At 32.2% G+C, this 20,055-nt stretch overlaps 2 protein-coding genes, 1 non-coding gene and 1 pseudogene across 4 annotated transcripts; all 4 read left to right on the top strand.

Annotated features, from left to right (window-relative positions):
• Positions 1 to 391: 391 nt before the first annotated feature.
• LOC105803350 (uncharacterized) lies at positions 392 to 1,215 on the top strand. Its single transcript, XM_012635475.2, has one exon. It carries the CDS (start codon positions 532 to 534, stop codon positions 1,009 to 1,011), a length of 480 nt encoding a protein of 159 aa, XP_012490929.1. The 5' UTR covers positions 392 to 531; the 3' UTR covers positions 1,012 to 1,215.
• A 3,280-nt stretch (positions 1,216 to 4,495) lies between these two features.
• LOC128035183 (small nucleolar RNA U30) lies at positions 4,496 to 4,586 on the top strand. Its single transcript, XR_008191584.1, has one exon. It is a non-coding gene; the product is annotated as a small nucleolar RNA U30 (small nucleolar RNA).
• Positions 4,587 to 10,036: 5,450 nt separating this feature from the next.
• On the top strand, positions 10,037 to 10,489 carry LOC105803352 (calmodulin-like protein 3; annotated as a pseudogene).
• A 2,923-nt stretch (positions 10,490 to 13,412) lies between these two features.
• On the top strand, positions 13,413 to 16,737 carry LOC105803351 (uncharacterized CRM domain-containing protein At3g25440, chloroplastic). Of its 2 annotated transcripts, none has more exons than XM_012635478.2 (4): positions 13,413 to 13,687; positions 14,530 to 14,854; positions 15,050 to 15,457; positions 15,847 to 16,737. In XM_012635478.2, exons 1-4 carry the CDS (start codon positions 13,521 to 13,523, stop codon positions 16,381 to 16,383), a joined length of 1,437 nt encoding a protein of 478 aa, XP_012490932.1. In that variant the 5' UTR covers positions 13,413 to 13,520; the 3' UTR covers positions 16,384 to 16,737. The 2 variants fall into 2 exon arrangements, with proteins under 2 accessions (XP_012490932.1, XP_052479030.1); XM_052623070.1 differs by having other exon boundaries at positions 13,541 to 13,687; positions 14,552 to 14,854.
• Positions 16,738 to 20,055: the final 3,318 nt, after the last annotated feature.

The raw sequence follows: 20,055 nt of genomic DNA, 5'->3' as shown, positions 1-20,055 counted from the left end.
TTTGGAAAAGGCCCATTCCGATAAATAATAAAATACCGGGCCCATTTCGGTAATTTAAAAAAAGAAGAAGCTTTTTTTAGGAAATTGCCCAAAGTACTCTTAATAATAATAACTTTAAGATTCGTAATATATTATAATTTTTAAAAACGAATCATTTCAAACTAAAACATCGAGCATTAGAGCTTTAATTTTACTCATATTTTAAATATAAATTTCATTTTTAAACTCATAAATTTTTTTTTCTCAAAAATTAAGCTTCAAATTTTTGTTTACAGCTAATCAATATCGGATCTAACCTTCGAATATTAGCAATAAAACCATTCTTGTATATTAATTTTCTTTTATTTTGGCAAGGAAGGAAAACGTAAGGTTAGGTTGGCACCGCAGGCTTGCGAACCGTAGGGAACCCACTTTGCAAAAGTCAAGCTCCGAATAACCGAACCAAATCGCTGAAAAGAAATACAACACTGAACGGCCCACGGAACTGAACCTCCTCTCCAATCTTTCTCTACCTCTTCCACACCCCCCAATATGGCGATTTCGACGCTCCAAAAACTCACCTCCCAAATCCACCGTCTCCCATCTCTCTCCTCCCAAATCCTCACCCGATCCTCCGCCACCTTAACCTCCTCCCCCTCCTCTTCCAAAAAAGTTGCTGATCGGCTCGTCAAGCTCTTCGCTATCGACCCTGAAGGCCAGAAGCGTGAGGTTGTCGGCCTCGCTGGCCAGACCTTACTTCGTGCCTTGACTAACAGCGGCCTGATCGACCCCGACTCTCACCGCCTCGAGGAGATCGACGCTTGCTCCGCCGAATGCGAGGTCAACATTGCCCAGGAGTGGCTCGAGAAGCTTCCGCCGCGTACCTATGATGAGGAGTATGTGTTGGTGAGGAATTCGAGGGGTCGCATCTTGAACAAGCATTCCAGGCTTGGATGTCAGGTCGTGCTTACGCCTCAGCTCCAAGGTATGGTCGTCGCCGTCCCCGAGGCTAAGCCGTGGGATATTCCATAAATATTTGTAGGGGAAAAAGAGATGAATGTGGGAACATTTAGTGCATTTCTGTTGTTTTCCTGGAAGTAATAATAATTTTGTTACTTTGAATGAAACGAATTTTATTTATGATTTTTATGCATTGCTGCCCCATGTGATTTGGGTGCTTGGAATTTAAATGCAAGATATTCTACAGTTTTTTTATGCTATTTTGCGATTTCTTCATTGTCATGCTTTATTAAATTTCTAGAAAGTTATATTGCTTCTTTGGAGAGAAATTACAGGGACATGTGATTGAATTGACTGAGATTTTCTTTTTCAAGTATTGAATATTATGTCAGTCGATTGATTTTCTAGAGCTGTAGCAAATAAAGAAAATCAGATGTTTCTTTGGAAGGTGTCTGATTTGTTAATGTGAGGTATCAAAATTGTTTATTGGAGGTACATTTGATCTTTTTTTTTTCCTTCATCACTCCTGTAGAGCTGTATGCTTAAGTGGTGATATTTAATTCCCTAGCAAACCTAGTTTATGTATAACTGATTGTAGGCAACGTTATTCTACAGATTCTAATGATTTATGAGCAAAGGGAGTGTTTTTGTGTAGTGACTTAACAGACCAGATCAGTACAGCATCAGACTTTTTTAGCTATAGTACAAAGATCACACGACTGTAATTGCAAACTTGGTTGAGTATCGGATTGCTTAGGAACATAGGGATGAGTGGATGACATACTCTGCAGAACAGTGTACTTGATATTCAATTTCAATTAAGCCGTCCATTGTTAGTTTAAGCCACATAAGTACAGGAAAGAGCTGGATTATATTCCGATGGGTTTAAAATAATATAACTTGCAAACAAAAGAAGATCCTACATAAGTTGATTTTCTTGAGAACTCCAAGTTAAAGGTCCTCGATTTCAATACACTTTAATTCCAGTTCAGGCTTTATACTTGTACTCCTAATATGAATTTCTATTCCCAGTAAAAGGGGGTTATCTTTTATGAGTTACAATAGGTTAAATTTCTGTAGTTCATTTAGTGGAAGTCATTCTTTTCCCCTCTAAAATGTTATAATAACTTTGTCCCCAAATCAGACTTGGGATTTTGTGTATACCTTTCTTCTGAACTAGACCTGACCATGCCTTTCATTTTGTGATGTTAAAGTTATAATCTTCAATGTTGTCTCAATTTTAGTGTGTTAGCTTTGACTACAGGGTATGGTTTAATCTTATGCATACTGGTTTGGAATTAGGATGTCTCTCATTCAATAACTGGATTGATGCATTGTATAGGCAGTAAAGAGTTTGAAATGATGGAGGATATACTTCAGATGCTCAACATACTTCGGTTTTAGAAAGCTTAGTTTACAATATTGAAATTGCTGAAATCCACTCACAGTACACAAGAGAACCTCATCTTATCATCTCTTATATTCAGTAACTATATTAGTCATTTAGTGGGGCATTTGGTTCACAGAATCTCATGTTCTTGGGTTGCTGTTTTCGAGCCAGTAAATCTTTCCTTCTCAGTAGTGCCAAGATTCCGAAATATAGAGGGTAACCACAATACATCTTTCTTAGGTAATGTAATGACATCTCGTAAGAAAATTTGGTGCTACTTTGGTTTTAGTAGTGTCAGTTTTTTGCTGTTTCGTGATGTAAAGCAGTGGAGCATAAAAATTGGTTGAATTCAACCTTGAGTTGTTGACCTTGTTTTCACCCAATTATAATAGTGTGGCATGTTGATGTGCCCACTCGATGCGATGAATCTTGATATTGTTACAACTACTGACGTATTTCTTGAGAGCAGGCACTGTGGATTCTTGCGTTTAAAGTTGAAGCTTGTAAAATATGTGTTTGATTCTCGTTTTTGATTTCATATCTTGTTATTGTGTTGGAGCTCAAATTTCAGTAGTAATAAAAATCAAATTTGACTTATTTAATAGCTTGAATGACAATTTAGTCTAACTCAAATTAACTATCAATACGTGTGTTTATAAATATTTAGATTCATTTGGTTTTTAATTTTTAAAAAATTCAGACTAAAATTTTGTTTTTAATATTAGTACCTATTTTCTTAATATATGAGAAATGCAATTTTAAAATTCTTTATATTTAAACATTATTGAATAAAGCATTTTTGCCTTTATATAATTTGAACTCTTGTTAATTCATTTAAAATTAAAACCTTTGGTTTTAACTCTCTTTTCATTTTACAAAGGCTTTTAGGTGTTTTGATAAATTGAAAAATTAATTAGTGAATTTAAGCTATAAAATTCGTTTGATATATTTATTAAAATTAAGTATGAAATATAATTAGATCCTTTAATAAATAAAATATTTAAAGGATCATGTTAAAATAAAATAAGTCATTTTGTTTTCATTTTCTTGAAAATTGGAAAACATTGAAAAAAATTATTTGGTTGAAAGTTTTAAAATGATATTTGAAAATGAAAATGAAAATATGTAAAATTAAGAAATAATAAAAAGTTATTTTCATTATTGTTCACTAACAAAAGCTTTATAAAAGTGAAAATATTTGAAAATAATATTAACTTTCTTTTAAGTTTTGGAAAATAAAAATTAAAATTATCATCTGAAAATAAAAATAAAAATAAAACATATTTTAAAAACCAAAGGAATTTACTTTAATTTATTTCAATGGATTATCAGATGAGTGAAAATACTGAAAACAAACTTTTAGCATTCCTAATTTTTATTTTTCAAAAATAAAAGTTTTAATTTTAATTAACCATATTATTTTAAAGGATTTTCATTATTAAGAAAAACGAAAACAAAAAATTATGATTTAAGTATCTAGCTTGTAACTTGGACCGACTGTTTTTGAGTTTCGACCCTTGGAACTTTTTTTAAAGAAAAATTATTAGATTAATTTATTAAATTTTTTTTATGATGGAAAACATTTCAATTTTGAGTGACTATGCAGTATGCACCATCACTTAAATCATATTACAAATATACTGGGCCTTTGGGGCGCAGGCCTGATTAGCTACAAAACCCTAACTTCCTTTTTCTATATAAATAGTATCCCATTCTCGCCTCTTCTTCTCCGCAGCTTGTGTTATGTTAAGAGCAGAATCATTTTTTTTTTCCTTGGATTTTCGTATGTTTCTAAATTTTTTTCATGCTTTTTGTGAGTAAAAATTTGCATGATTTTAAAGCAAGTCAGCTTCTTGGTTGGGTTGCAGATAGAATCGACTCAGTCAATCAAATAATGGAAAAATACTTGCGATATGTAAACTCAGCCGGTATCACTCACCTGAATCTCATCTTTTTCCTTCTGGTTTTTCAGGCCCTGTTCTTACTGGCATATTCCTTTTCTTTTCCTTCTTATTTTTTAAATTTTCTTCTTAAAAGAAAAAATGGTTGCAAACGCACTCTGCGAAAGATGAATTTGTTTTGAGGCAGTTTCTTCGTTTGCCATATACCATTCGTCTATATGAAATCTGATGTCTATGTTTATGTATGATTGAAGAAGGAGGAGATGGCGATGATGATTATAGAAATTTTAATCTCGTTAATCTGATTCTATATATGAGGATGAAACTTTCCATCCATTCTTAAACATTTTCTGAGCCTCTTCTCTCTCTTTGCAAAATCAATTTTTTTTGTCAGATCAGCAACAAAAAAAAATGTAAAGCAAAATGTTTTGGGAACTTGAACATTTGTTTTACCATCACAAAAGTATTTCATGTAGATTATTTTGGCAAGTAAGACTAACTAGTGAGAAAAAACTGGCTGCCTTTGTCATGTAATCCAGTTTTAGGTGTTACAATACTTAATATCAGTAAGTTCAAAAACTTAAATATGAAAAAGAATCTTTAACCATATTTGGTAGTTTTTAATTTTAGGAATAATTTATTTATCAAATGTAATCATTTAACGTCAAAGGTTAAATATTTTCTTGAATTTGAAAAATTATTTTAACTCGAGAGCTTGGTAAAATACATCAATTTGATCCACTCTAGTTGAAATGTTCTTTCATTGTTAAGGTTTAGTAGGAGGTTAAACTTTATATGATATGCTTGTAGCAACAATGAATTCAACTTTTGAGCTTGATAATGTAACAATTGATTGCTTCTTAGATGATCATGAAATTCATTGTGTCAAGCATAAAAGTATAGCTTGTAGTGCTCATTTTGTTATCTTAATCTCTTGCATAATCATTGTTGGTGAAGTCAATTATGTTTGACGTTTCACTTTTCTTGCATAAAATCTTAAAATTCTTTGTTCCTTATAAGTAACGAAGGATTCTCTCTTGACAGCTGATAAATGCTTTTTGGTTGGACGTTTCATTTACTTGCTAATAAGACTCATAATGTTTGGCCTCACAGTAGTTAGATTCCTCAAACTGCCTACAATTTGCTTGTAAAGTGTGCTATCCACCTTCGTCCCATTTCCTTCTTTAATTGACTTTAAGCCAAACTTTGTTAGAGTGTTGATAGAGTTGCAATTTATCATCTTGAATTTATTTAAAAATATATTCACATATTTTTTTTAGGAGAAACTGCATCATAATATTGCATTTAGGTCAAGAAAATAGTGCATCTTCCAAAGATCAAACATTTGAAACTAATCTATCATAGATCTTTTAAAATAATCAAACCTTACCCTATCATTCTCAGTAAAAATAAGATTGTTAACATTTAACCACATAATCAACATTTTCCCATTATCTTCAATTTGAACAAAAAGTGTGTTCATATGGGAACTTTTGAAACCCCACTTTTAAAAAATAACCCTTAATGTGACCATACCAATAACGTGGAGCTTGTTTTAGTCCAGAAAGAGCTTTCTTTAATAGATAAATCTTATGCTTATTTCCAACCTTAATATAATCATGGGGTTGTTTAATAAATACCATTTCATCCAAGTATCTATAAGAATGTTGATTTTACATCTAACTAGAAGATAGGCCAAGAGTTCCACATTGCTAAAGCAATCACTGATTTGATAGTGTCATGTCTTACAATTGGGGCGAAAACTTTTGTATAGTCTAAATTATAATCTTGTTTGTACCTTTTAGCTTGTCAGCCTCTCTATTCTCCTTTAGCTTTGTCTTTTAGACCCATTTAACTCTAATGATTTTGTGCCTCTTAGGACGATCAGTCAACTCCCAAGTATCATTTCTTTCAATTGTTTCGATCTCAGCATTCATTGTCTTTTTTCCATTTTGTCTCCTTGACAACACTTTCAAAACTTGTTAGGTCTCAATATGCAAATAATGCAAAATGAGTAATTGTATCATTATTTTCTCCAATTTCGACTACTTCATAATCTTGCAACCATATTGGGCCTTCTTCGAACACAATGAAGTGCTTCAGTTACTGCACTAGTTTCTTCTCTATGTGTAGGCAATACTTTAATGGCTGGTGGAGAAGTATTATTCGGCATTTCTTCAACTTCATTATCACAAAGGAATTGAGTAGGTTGTGCTTCATCCTAATTTCATGTGTTCTCTTCATCAAACATAACATCTTGGCTAATCATGACCTTATTTGTCACAAGATTGAACAATTTGTATGCCTTTGATATTTTGCTAATACCAAGAAAGACGCACTTCTCACCTCTATCATCAAGGTTATTTCTTTTCTCCTTTGGGACATGTGCCTAGGCAATGCACTCAAAAATTTTGTAGTGATCTACTGTTGATCTCCTTTCACTCCAAGCCTCCTTCAGAGTCACATTTTGAAGAGCATGAGCGAGACTCCTATTCAAGATGTAGATGCTCCAAATTATAGCTTTTGGCCAAAAAACCTTTGAAATTCTCCCTCTTGCTAGTAGGCTTTAAACCATGTTGGCAATGATTCTATTTTTCCTTTTCGATACACCATTTTGTTATGGTGCATAAGAGGTTGTGAGTTCTCTTCGGATGCCATGAACGCCACTAAAAAATTCAAACGCCTTAGAGTAATATTCACCACCACGATTAGTTTGGAGAACCTGAATGATTTTTCCATTCTCATTTTCTATATGAGCTTTGAAGCTTTTAAATGCATTAAAAGCCTCTAATTTTTCTTGTAGAAGGTAAACCCAAGTTTTACGAGAATAATCATCAATACAGGTAATAAAATGCATTTTACTTCTATCAGAAATTGGATTTATTACCCCATAAATGTCTAAGTGCACCAACTTCAATACATCTTTTGCTCTTCATGTTTTGTCATTGAAAAATTGAGATCAATGTTGTTTGCCAACAACACATTCTTCACAAATTAGGGAGAGAGATAATTGGAGGAAGATAAGTCACCACATTTTTTCAAGTATCTTCAAACCACTGAAGTTTAAATGGTCATAGCGAAAATGTCATAGCCATGAAGAATATTTAATCTTCAATGGAAACAACCTATTCTGACTCATTTTCACAATAGTAACAAATTTCTAAATGGATTAGAAATCTCGAGGCACCTTTTCTAAGAGCGACAACATACCTCTTTTTCAACAATTAACCAACACTCAAAAAATGTTTTTTAAAGCAAGAGCATATAACACATTAGACATGATTTCCACAAAACCATTCTCAGTTCTAATATTGATGTTACCTTTTCTCATGACATCTATAGTAGAACAATCACCAAAGCTGACTGTAGAACAAATATAATCATTTAAATACAAAAAATATGATTTACTTCCACACATATGGTTATTGCAATCTATATCTACATACCAAACATATGGCTCTAGCTTGGGTTCTTTTTTAACTTGAACCACCATCAATAATGTCTCTCCTTGTTCTTAACAAAATGTGATAGTCCATCATTGTCACTTGGTAGCCTAGTAAAACATTCAAAATGATAATGACCAAACTTTTGACATTTAAAGCATTTTATCTTGGATTTATCAAAATCTCGTTTTTTTTCTTTACTTTGGTAATCATTGATTTTGTAATTCCTGTTTTCATTTCTGTTGCCATCATCTCTACTACATCGATCTCCTCTTCCTCTACTTAGACCTCTACCTTTACCCATTCCTCTAAAATTGCAAGAAGAAATAAAAGTAGAAGCCTTTAAAGCTTATTCTTTAGAGGCTGAATTACGATTCATTTTTTGCTCATGCACCAACAAAGAGCTTTGCAATTCATCTATATCTTTTGACTCTTCAATGGCGCAAATGACATAGTTAAACTTCAGTGTCATGAAGTGCAAAATCTTCTCCACTATGGTGACATCCTCCATCTTTCCACCATGAAACCACATCCTGTTACAAATCTCTATGGTTTTAGCATAATAGTTAGTGACAGATTCTCTTTCCTTCATTTGTAGAGTCTCGAAATCCTTCCTCAAGACTTGAAGTTGTGCTCACTTCACTCTAACAGAGCCTTGACACTTTTTCTTCACGAAATGCTATATATCCTTAGAAGTATTTTTTTTTGCAAAGAATAGTTTCTAAGATGGGAAGATCAATAGCTTGAAATAGATAATTTTTCGCCTTCAATCTTTCAGCTTTCTCGCTTTGAACTCTGCTTTCTAAGCATATGCCAAAGGTTCTCCTTCCGTAGGCTCTTCGATACCTGCCTCAACAATTAACCAATACTCCTTTGATCATAGTAAATTCTCCATCAACATACTCCAATGGTCATAGTAACCATCAAAACAGGGAATGACTGCTTGAACAAAACTACTTTCTGAGGCCATAGGTGAAACCTTTTCTAAGCTAACAAGAACAAACCTGGCTCGGATACCACTATTGCACTTACAAGTAGGGAAAGAGAGAAAAATGAGCTTTTAACTTAAATGAGAGAAGATGATTTTTTATTAAATTAATGTATAACTCCAAATGGTTCTAGTCTTTTATAGGCTTTACAATAACTAAAATTAGGAAGCTCAAAGCTAAAAATAACAAAACTAAATGCGAAAATAAGGGCAAATAAAGAAATAATTTGATTCGAAAGATAAGAAATAGAATTGAATTATACAAAAAACCAAGTTGATTAACTTTGTATTAGGTTCAAGACAATAAGTTGGTTGTTGATTGGGGTTTAGGGTTTAAGAGTGATTTCTAAATTTGAAAATTCAAGAAAAAAGATTAGATTAAGTGAAATTAGCCATTTATTAAAAATTATATTAAATTATTTTATATAAAGGAATAATATTTTCAAATTAACCTCAAATCTATTAATAATAGGAAAGAAAATTACAACTTGTAAGTGTGGGCATCATGAACAATTGTAATTTGATTGGTTTTGCATTTGGAAAAATTCAATTTAATGAATTAAAATTTTAATTAATAAACAAATTTAATTTAGACTATTTTGAGTTTATCGAATCAGCGATAACTTAACCCTTTGAAATATATATAGCGGTGATAGTGTTAAAATTTCAAATTTTGATTTATTGTGTTAAATTTTTTTCAAAGTTTGATTTATTAGGTGCTGTAATTTCATTAAGGGAAAAAGTGATATTTTATAAAATAATACCTATATTTTACTTGTTAAATACCATAATCAAACAAAGTAAAATATTTGTGTAAGATGATTTTAAATTTATCTACCGTTATTTATTAACCTAAATTATTTTTCTTCGTATTATAAGCATTTTCTTAAATTATTGTACGAGTAACCAAATAAGATAGTAAAATTTTAAAGATGACTTATATAACGATATTTTAACTCTACTTGTAAAATTAAAATATTTTATGAACATATGATATAAGATTTACATTCTTATAAATATATTTTATATTTCTCCATAAATTTTATTTAAAATTATCTTATAAAAATGCGATAAAAATAGCCTAAATATACCAAAACACCAAACCGACTCCTAATTACTCTCTAATTTTAGATCTAAATTGATAACCATTGATTTTCATTAAACCATATTTTTTACCTTTTTAGTGTGGAATTAGGATGGTTAAAATCCCATTTTTCCTCCACTCCCACCTTATTCTTATTTTTCTTCATCTCATTCACTTAGTCCCTTTGAATTTTCCTTGTTAATAATTACATTCTCTCATTATTTAATTTTTTTCCCTTTGAGCTTCCAACATTGTTTTCTTGTTAAAATTTACATTTTACTTGTTTTTTGGATGGATCCTACAAAACTTCATCGAATGTTCGATAGACACGGAGACGGTAACATCACAAAACAAGAGTTTAGCTATTCGTTAGAAAATCTAGGCATCTTCATCGCTGACAATGATTAAGCCAAATGATTGAAAAGATCGACGTGAATGGAGACAATTACGTCGATATCGACGAATTCGGAGCGTTGTATCAAACGATAATGGATGATAGAGATGAGGAAGAGGACATAAAAGAAGCGTTCAAAGTATTTGACCAAAACGGAGACAGATTCAGTACAAATGAGGAGTTGAGAACGATTTTGGCATTATTGGGGTTGAAGCAAGGAAGAACGATAGAGGATTGCAAGAGGATGATAAAGAAAGTGGATGTGGATGGAGATGGAATGGTTAATTTCAAGGAGTTCAAGCAGATGATTAAAGGAGGTGGAATTGCCGCATTGAGTTCAGGTTGATATGTGGAGGGAAACAAATTCTAGGGTTTCAGTTGATGTGTGGAGGGGAAAAAATTGTTCAAATATATAAATATATTCTAAACTAACCTTAAATATGGTTTATGATTAATTTCAAAGATATTTGTGTATTTCAACGAGGCTTAAACATTTGTGAAAGATCATGTTTGAAATTTAACCGCTGACTTCAATTAAAGTTCAATTGGAAGGTGGTAAGGTTTAATCTGTTATTTGTAATTTAAAAATTATGTATTTTTTTTATTTGTTAGTAATTTTTTCTAATGTTGAATTGGATATTGAGTCTCACATTGATCTTCATCATGAGGCAATGAACTTAAACCTACTTTAAACACTAGTAGGAGAAAAAAAAAGTTCATCACTTAAGGGGGCTACTTTATACAATGGATGGATGAGATAAGGTGCATGTACTTACTAACATCTCTAAAAAATTGAGTTGAATACGAGAAATAACTTGCGTAGGCATCCTCATTGGGGACTTGGGTTTGAATGGTTAGTGACATTTGTCAAATTGTTATGAAGACACACTCAGGTAGTGCGCAAGTTAGATAGGTTTGATATGCACTTGTTGATGTCTTTATTGACAACTCAATTGTATGCATTGTTGCCTAAACCCAGGATGTTGTCCTTGTTGAATATGAAACGACAAACCATGTATATTAAACCAATCGTAATAAATCACTGATGGTGCAAAATTATCATCCATGATCCATGCGCCTTCAACAATAATGCTAAAGACAAACATCCCAAAGGTTGAGCCACTCTCAATGTGTATTGAGCCAATGTCACTCGTTCTCCCCACACAAATCAATCTTATGTGGTTATTTTTTGTTACAGTGTGACCTCAAATCTGTTGAGGCCAATTTGAAATTTTATGCCCTCATGGATTTTTAGCTTCTTGGGGTATATGAAGGGATCACATAAATGGTCTTGACACATATGGATTTTACTGCAGTTTAGGATGGTCTAAGACATTTAGAGGGGGCCAAGGAACCTCAATACACTTTATTAGTTTGATTTGTGTGGAAGGAATGAGCAATATTGGCTCAGTACTCACCAAAAGCTGCTCGACCATTGGAATAGTAGTCTTCAACATATTATTGAGGGTGCATGGATCCTAATAATAATTTTGCTCCATCAGTGGATTACTACAATTGGTATATGATCCATAGACTACTATATCTTATTCAACAATGACAATATTCTCAATTTAGGCAATGACATATATAATCGAATCGTTGAAAAAGACATTACCAAACACATGTTGAACTTATCAAACCTAATACCTAACCCACATACATACCATTCAAGTGTAACCTCATATCTATTTGGCAATGAAGTTGATCCTTCAAATCTAGATTTTTTCCTAGTAAGGACAAATACGCTAAATGTTTCAAGTATTTAGCTCGATTTTGCTCAAATGCTAATGAGCATGGAGAGTTGGTACACACCTTATCTCATTCATCCATTATATTGTTACTCACCAATGGACCCATCGTGTATTTCTTATTCTCTCACCTACTTTGAAACAACTATAAGTTTATTGCCCTAAAATAAAGATTGAAGTGAGACTCAAGATCTAGTCTAACTCTTATGGTAATGGAATCAATTATGTAACTGTGGATAATTGTGTTGTGGAACTCATTTGCCCTTATGCAACAAATGATTGTATATATTTTTCATAGATTAAATGTATATAATTTGTTTTTAATTAAATTTTATACAACTTATTTATTTATTTCAACTAACTTGTATTTATTCAACGTGTTATAACAAACATTAGAAAGAATTATCAATAAATTCAAAAAGTTTATTAACATAACATTAAAAAACATAACATAACATCAAACTAACCTTTTGTTTTATTACAATAACGTTTAAATTACATCACATTTTGTTTTTGAAACAACAAATCTTCAATTAAACCCTAAAACCTTTCTGTTAAACTTTAATCGAAGTCGACCCTAAACTATTTTGTGAGAATAAAGCAAAGGTGCAAATAGTAGATGGTTAAATTCATAGGGAAGAATGATGGTTATTTAATTCTTAAAGGATAAGATTGTATTAATTTTGATTTAAGTTAAAATTGAAAGATTATAGGATTTAATCTAAAGGTTAGGCCTTAAGAGGTTTGGGGTGTGTTTTTAATATTAGGGGAAAGAGAAATTCAGATTTAGAGATCAGAATTCAATATTCAATAATGATTAAAGATGTTCATGTGTTAGGCTGAGATCAAGTTTAGGTCGAGTTTAAGTATGATATTAGCACACTTTATATTTATCTAAATTCGGCTTGAACTTAAAATATGAGCCTAAAATGTTGATAAAATCCACTCATATTTATAAATGATTATTTAAGTTACTTTTAAACCTGCCCATATTTTTGTTTAATTTTTTAAAATACTTATATTATTTTAATTTAATATTTAATGATTTTATATACTTTTATAAGCATGTTAACATATATATATATATTAATTTCTACATTATAGTATTATATATTATTATTACAAGGAAGGATCTTTTACATTATTTTGTATCTCTTTATACGATTAATATTTTATAATGATCAAACTATCATTTTATATTTCATTCATATAAATTATTTATGTCAAATTTGATATAAATTAGAAATTTCTATCGTTCAATAAATATTAATATATATATATAGTATTTTAGATTAATATGGTAAAGATGATATATTGGATTGTTTTAAAATTTACATATATAATAAATATAATTATATTGATAAATTCAAATATTAAATTATTAAAATATTAATGGTAGAAAGAAATATTAATTCACTTATTATATATTATAAATTTAAAATGATTGAATATTTGAGCTAAATCCCAACTTATATTTTAGATCAACTTAATTTTTTCCCAAACCTATTTTCGGGTTCTTTTACTCGAACTGTCCAAAATTTCGAGTGGAATTTCAAGGTTCGGCGCAACCCTTTACTAACCGTGCGTGCGGGCCGGTATTAAACCGGTTCAGAGCTTATAATTACAAAGCCGAATGCAGAATCTGAGCAGAGACCCGGACGGAGTGAAGAAGAGAGACATAGAAATGGCGGGTAGGGTTTTATTTTCAGCTTCAGTGGGTCTCCGAAAATCTCATAGCCTCCTGATTCTTTTCTCTAATTCATTCATTTCCATCCCAAATGAGTCCCTTCCCAAAGCCAGGTACCTCTCTTTGTATTTGTTCTTTTATGTCTTTTAGTGGAGTTGAATCTGTTTTTTCTTTTTCTTTTTTTTCCTTTGGCTATGGATTTATTCTTTAATAGTTTCTCAGCAGCCACCAGTTTCCCAACCCCGTAATAGGGTTCTTTTCTTTGTTCCAATGCCATTCTGTTTGAAAAGAAATGTGTTAATTCACTGAAGCAAACCCACTTCTGTTTTTCTGTTCATACAAAAAAGAGCTTGGCCGTCTTTGGCAATTTGGGATGATTTTCAACATGAAATGGGTAATCTTTGGGGCTCGTATTGGATGGGTTGCTTTCATCTCCATTGGAGTTACAGTTTATGTTCACAAAACTTAATGCAACATTGATTTTTTGATTGTTGTAAATATATGATATCTTAGAAGGTTTAGTGGGAATTTGATGTCCCTTATATTATATTCTTTAACAAATTTAATTGGATCCAACTAAGAACCCTTTGGCTTTGGTTTCATTGTAAAGCCTTGTTAGCTTTTACTCCTTTGCTTTCATAGAATGGAGAATGGCTTCATGATGTCCGTTTTTCAAATGATCTTATTGCCTTTAATGTATGGATCCTGTTGTTTGTTTTTTTTATATGCTTTTTCCCCCTAGTTTTCAAAAGCCCATTGTCTGTTTTCTGGGAAACATACTGATAAAAACTTATCAGATAACCAGTTAGATGGAAGCCTTCCAGGCTTTAGCCCTGTTGAAGAATGTGTTTAATATATCATTTGCGCGTGTGTCTATTTGTGTGTGTGCATCTGAAAATTTCACTAGAAAAGAAAGAAATCCTGAAAAAATTCGAATGTGCTAACTATGAAGTAGTTTGGTTGATGTTATGTGCAAGGCTTTTGGTCCACAGCAAGCTTTTTCCCCAACCTATGACAGAAAGAGGTTTCTGCTTGAGAGGCATGTCTGGATTCATTCAGCTCCATCTCTGAATGCTTCTGAAAACGTTGTTGGGACAGTCAACCATTCTGAGGGAGTTTCTAGCATCAAGGATGCTTATAGTGGTAATCTTAAGGCAAAGAGGAAGAAATTAAAGGGTAAACGAGCTGTAGTAAGGTGGTTGAAATTCTTTAGGTGGAAGAAGAAGAAAGATTATGAAAGAATGACAGCTGAAGAAAAAATTCTTTACAAACTTAGAAAGGTATTCCCAGTTTTTCTTCTAAAATGCTTGCATGTTCATTTGGTTGGGTAATTTCAAGCCATTACTCTCTCTCTCTTGTGAGAGATCGAGTGATTTTGAAGTTGGGTTTGCTTAGATAGTCTTATATCAGCTAGTACCTAAAGATTCTTCTGTTTTAAACTTTTTTCACGTGCATTTTCTCCAATTGTTCTTCAGGCTCGGAAGAAAGAAGAAAGACTTGCTACAGCATTAAATAAGATTGAGCCCGCAGAATCATCGGAAACAACCCATGATCCAGAAATATTGACTCCAGAAGAGCACTTTTTCTTTTTGAAGATGGGCCTCAAGTGCAAAAATTATGTGCCAGTAGGAAGACGGGGAATTTACCAGGGTGTAATTTTGAACATGCACCTCCACTGGAAGAAACATCAGACTTTGAAGGTGGTGGTTAAAACATTCTCACCGGAGGAAGTCAAGGAGATTGCTGCTGAGCTTGCAAGATTGACAGGTGGGATTGTGCTCGACATTCATGAAGATAATACAATAATTATGTACAGAGGGAAGAATTATTCTCAGCCACCAACAGAGATTATGTCACCCCGGGTCACTCTTTCTAGAAAGAAGGTTTTCTTCTCTCCTTATCTTTGCTTCGTTCTGTTTTTCACCCTAGTATTTAGAATCTAAAGAATCCTGGATCATTAGCATACAATTTACAAACAGTTCCTTAATATGAGAGACTCTTCTAATTTCTCCCGTAAAGAAAACATGTGATGGTTGTCACCCTAGTCACTTTGTACTAATTTCCGTATCTTGGAAAAGTGTTCTCTTCTTTGAGATTATTTTTGTTTCTCCACTATATGATTCTAACCCAAGCTTTGAGAATGTTCTCTTAATACAAGATCAAGCATGCTATTTAAGCTCCCATTTGGTTTATTGCCAGCAGAGAGGTTGCGATGTCTTTGATTTCCATAGTTGATTGTTTAAATTTGCTTCTGTTCATTCCTGCTGTACAGGCTCTTGATAAATCCAAATATAGGGATGGCCTTAGAGCTGTTAGGAAGTACATCCCAAAGCTTGAGCAGGACCTTGAGTTGCTACGTGCTCAAGCTGCAAACAACTTCAATCCTGTGCAACATGTGCCAAACGCTGATGATCAGAATGTGGGTTCTGGGAAGAGTTCAAGCACGCCACTGGAGGGTTCAAATAAATTGAAAGAATTTTTGGATGAGAGCAAGGAACTTACAGAAAATGAATCCAAAACAGATTTGCTTTTGGCTTCTGATTCTGAGGACTTGTCAGATATTTTTGAGACCGAGTCTGACACAGAGACAGAGGAGAGGGAAGAACAACCGCTTTTTCTGGATGAATTTGAGAAATTTCCAGTAGAAAGTGATGGAGAGCCCGAAGATTTTGAGGAGCACTTACGCCAAATAACAATGGGCTCTAAAGTCCCAGTGGCATCTGAGGAAGATGTTAACTCTCCAAACTTTGATGAGGTAGATCGGATGTTTTTACGTGCTGCTTCACTCCTAAAGAAAAAGAGGAGTTAGGAAGATTCGTGATTAGTGTAATTCTCATAATAGATGTTGTAGATGTACATTTACTCTTGCTTCCCCTTTGAGGCTTGACTGCATAGACAGTACTTAATGCATGGAAAAGTTGCAGTGCGGCATTTTTCGGTAGAAAGAGGTGCATGTGCGACATTTTTCTAGCAGGCAGAATCTGTAAAAGCATGTCAAATTGCTCGACCTCAAGTTTCTCGTTGCTATTGTATACCCGTCTCTTCAAATTGCCATGTATTGATATTATCTAGGTTCAGAGAAAGCAACTTAACATTTTCCTTCATAATTGTACAAACACTTGGTTCTGATATAATTTCGTTCAGAGGTTTTATGAATTTACAATTTGCTTGAAAGAAAGAATCCATTATAGGAAGAAAACATTAAGGACCATTTACTTCGTCTCCGTACTTGAGCATGCCTACAGTTCTATTCCTACTTGATTAGGTACGAAACCTGAAAAAGTGATGGCTCGCCAATCTCGATCCTTACTTTTCGATCATCTCATTTATACCGATGTGATATCATGAACCAGTAAAAGCTAATCTCATATGCACCTTGATTTGCAATTAGAAGGCTGATCAAATTATTCTGCAGACTGATATCAGTGAGTGATTATGCTCCTTTGCAAATTTGGTAACAACCCCTTTAACCCCATCCCTTGAAGCCAGTGATAGGTGGGGGAGGCAGAACCTTGTGTTTTCTATACATTGTATCTTTACAAATTTGGTAACAACCCTTTAACCCCATCCCTTGAACGTCAATTATGATGGATTCGCACTTTAAAACAAATGCGCCTGCTATGAACAACGTAAAATTCCTTTGCATCATCTCTTGACTTGAGCTCTATGCCTATATACGGTTCCACAGCATTGCCTAACAAAGGCAAACTCCCGCTAGACTCTTCTATGATCTTGCCAACTTCTCCCAAGCATATATCAATGTTGTCTGAAAGCTCGTGACCAGCCAGTTCCTGCTCATCAAAGTTTATCAGAATCTATCCCTTTGATTAGATTTGCTCTGCATTATGCTCTTTCTTCTACAAAATAGTTTATCTTATAAGAAAGCTGCCGGCAAGCGAAACTGAAATAACTTTATTCTTCCTATTTGTACAGAAATTTTGAATCTGACTGAAACTGAAAAGAAAAATAAAAAGATAAATGAGATATAAGAAGAAAACGAAGAAGAATGATGGAATGTTTAGCGACTATAAATACACTCAAATAATAAGCAACTCCATAACCGACATCATGAACCCTTACTTTAAACTCTTACCGGATGATCACTGTATACAAAATAGTGGATGGACTAGCAAGGGTCTCTAATCATCTCAAGAACAAAGCAATTATGTGAAAATTTAACTCCTTTCACTCATAACAATATTAATTTTACTCGTTTTAAATATTTTAATAACTATTAACGATTTGGGTTTTGATCAAGTTTCGTGTTGCCCCTCAACCCCGTACTCGAGGGTGGCATACTAATGATATCAACTTGACCAAATCTTCCTTGATTAGTTTTAGTCTATATTTTTATCTCATTTTTAAAATTTGATTTTATTTTGTTCTTTAAATAATTTTTGTTATCTTTTTGTTGTTATTTGAATAAATTACATTATTTTATTTGTATAAATTCAGTTTGTAATTTACTTTTTCATCCTTTCCAAAACCTTATAAATAACTAATGGTCAAATCAACTCGCAAAGCCTACCTCAACATTGAGGTTCTACTACTTATTCCATTGCACTAAGAAAAATGATCTAATTAGTCCTTTCCAAAAAGAAACATGTTAAGTAAGAGCTTTCTCAAGTCTAGCAAAATACATACTTAGAAAAGTCATTAATTTGAACTACTTAATGATACGGTTCACCATCATTAAGGCATTTAATCAATTCAGTTTTTCATCTTAGATCAAGATTTTCACACTTTAGGGGGCCCAATTTAGTCACTTGATTTGCTAGGTTCACAGAACAAGGTTAGAAGAGCTTGTCAGGTTCACATGGAGGAGACACCTTAAAGGTGCAAGAGACAAATCATCCAAAAAAGACTCTAGAAGACTCTAAGAGGCTCTCTGTCGCCTTACTGTAACTAAATTGTCTTAGTGTAGATATTTCAAACTAGAATTGATCTTGATCGTCCTTTAGATAAATATTGGCTATTGGGTGTAAGGGGTAGCAACTATAAATAGGGATCACCTCACCCCTCTTGTACATAGTAGGGCACTATATCTTTGTTCTTTTTCTATTTCACAAAATTTAATTTGACAATATTTTAACTCTTATTTAGGCTGAATTTAGCCACACTGATTGCTAGTTGTTTAAATCTAACGATGTATCTAGCTAAACTATAGCTTCCGACACATGAAATTAACTTACCCTTAATTGATTCATGTAATTACTTTTAAAAGTTAGCACTTAAAAATTTTTCAAAATTAAAAACTTAAGCTCGTAAGTTGAATAATCGGTTATAATTCGAGTATGCAAAAGTACACAAATAATCTTTAAACCTACTAATTCTTATACCAAATAAATTAAATTCTACCTATTGCCATAAAAGGTTTTCATTTTTAATGTTCCCCTACCCTACATCTTTTTCAAAAATAAGTTGAGAGATACTAATAACTACCTGCAAATAAATTATGAGTAAATCATTAAATTCAATAAAATAAAATATTTTATAAAATAATCTTAAATTAATTCATAAATTAATTATTTTCAATAACTGCATAAATTGATTTCAAAAATATTTTTTAATTTAATTTTAAACTTAGATTCAATTAAATTAATTAAATACATTTCATTGCACTAACCGAGATAGTATTTACTCGTCTGTAACCATATTATATTTGTGATATAATATTTTTAAAAAAAATGGCAATATAATAGAATAATTAAAGTCGAAAGTTGTATTTCGTATTGTACAATCACTTATATAAAAGATATTATATTTATTATATAGACAGATATCATAAATAGAAATTAAATTATATTAATAATAAAAGTTATCGAAAATTATGCATTTATATGTTTTTTTTTCTAAAATTGGATTTGGTAGAGGGAAAATATTTTCCTCACATGTTTTATTATTATTTTCCTAAAAACAGTAAATGTATTGATGAAGCCAAATAAACTATTTTGCCATATTTTAATAAATCAATTAAATTTGTCTTTAAAACAATTCGCATTGATATTTATCAAAAACCTTATTTTACTTTTTATAATTTAGAGTTGTCGTTACAAAAAGTTTTGAAAGGAACTTATTGTTGGTATCTACAGTTAATCAAATCATATTTTGATAAGCCAATTGTGATTGGCTCGGAAACAATTGATTGCATTGATATTTATCACATCCAATATCAAAAGCTTCATTTTATCCTCTAGAATTTAGAGTTCGAATTTCAACCAGCACCTATTGGTGGTACTTACTAATTGGCTTTGAAACAAATCACTGCATTGATATTTATCACATCCAACATCAAAAATTTCATTTTACCCTCTATAACTTAGAGTTCTCGTTACTAAGATTTTCAAATGGCACATACAAGATTCGAGACAATTATCATATTTGACATTTTTATCAAATCCAATATCAAAAACCTCACCCTCTATAACTTAGAACTCTCGTCGCTGAGAGTTTCAAACGACACGTGTTGGTTGTACCTGTA

Source organism: Gossypium raimondii, chromosome 11 (genome assembly GCF_025698545.1).
Source record: "Gossypium raimondii isolate GPD5lz chromosome 11, ASM2569854v1, whole genome shotgun sequence".
In the NCBI taxonomy this organism is placed as follows: Eukaryota; Viridiplantae; Streptophyta; class Magnoliopsida; order Malvales; family Malvaceae; genus Gossypium; species Gossypium raimondii.
The sequence above is the reverse complement of the archived record's forward strand: the minus strand, read 5'-3'. Positions and strand labels throughout refer to the sequence as shown.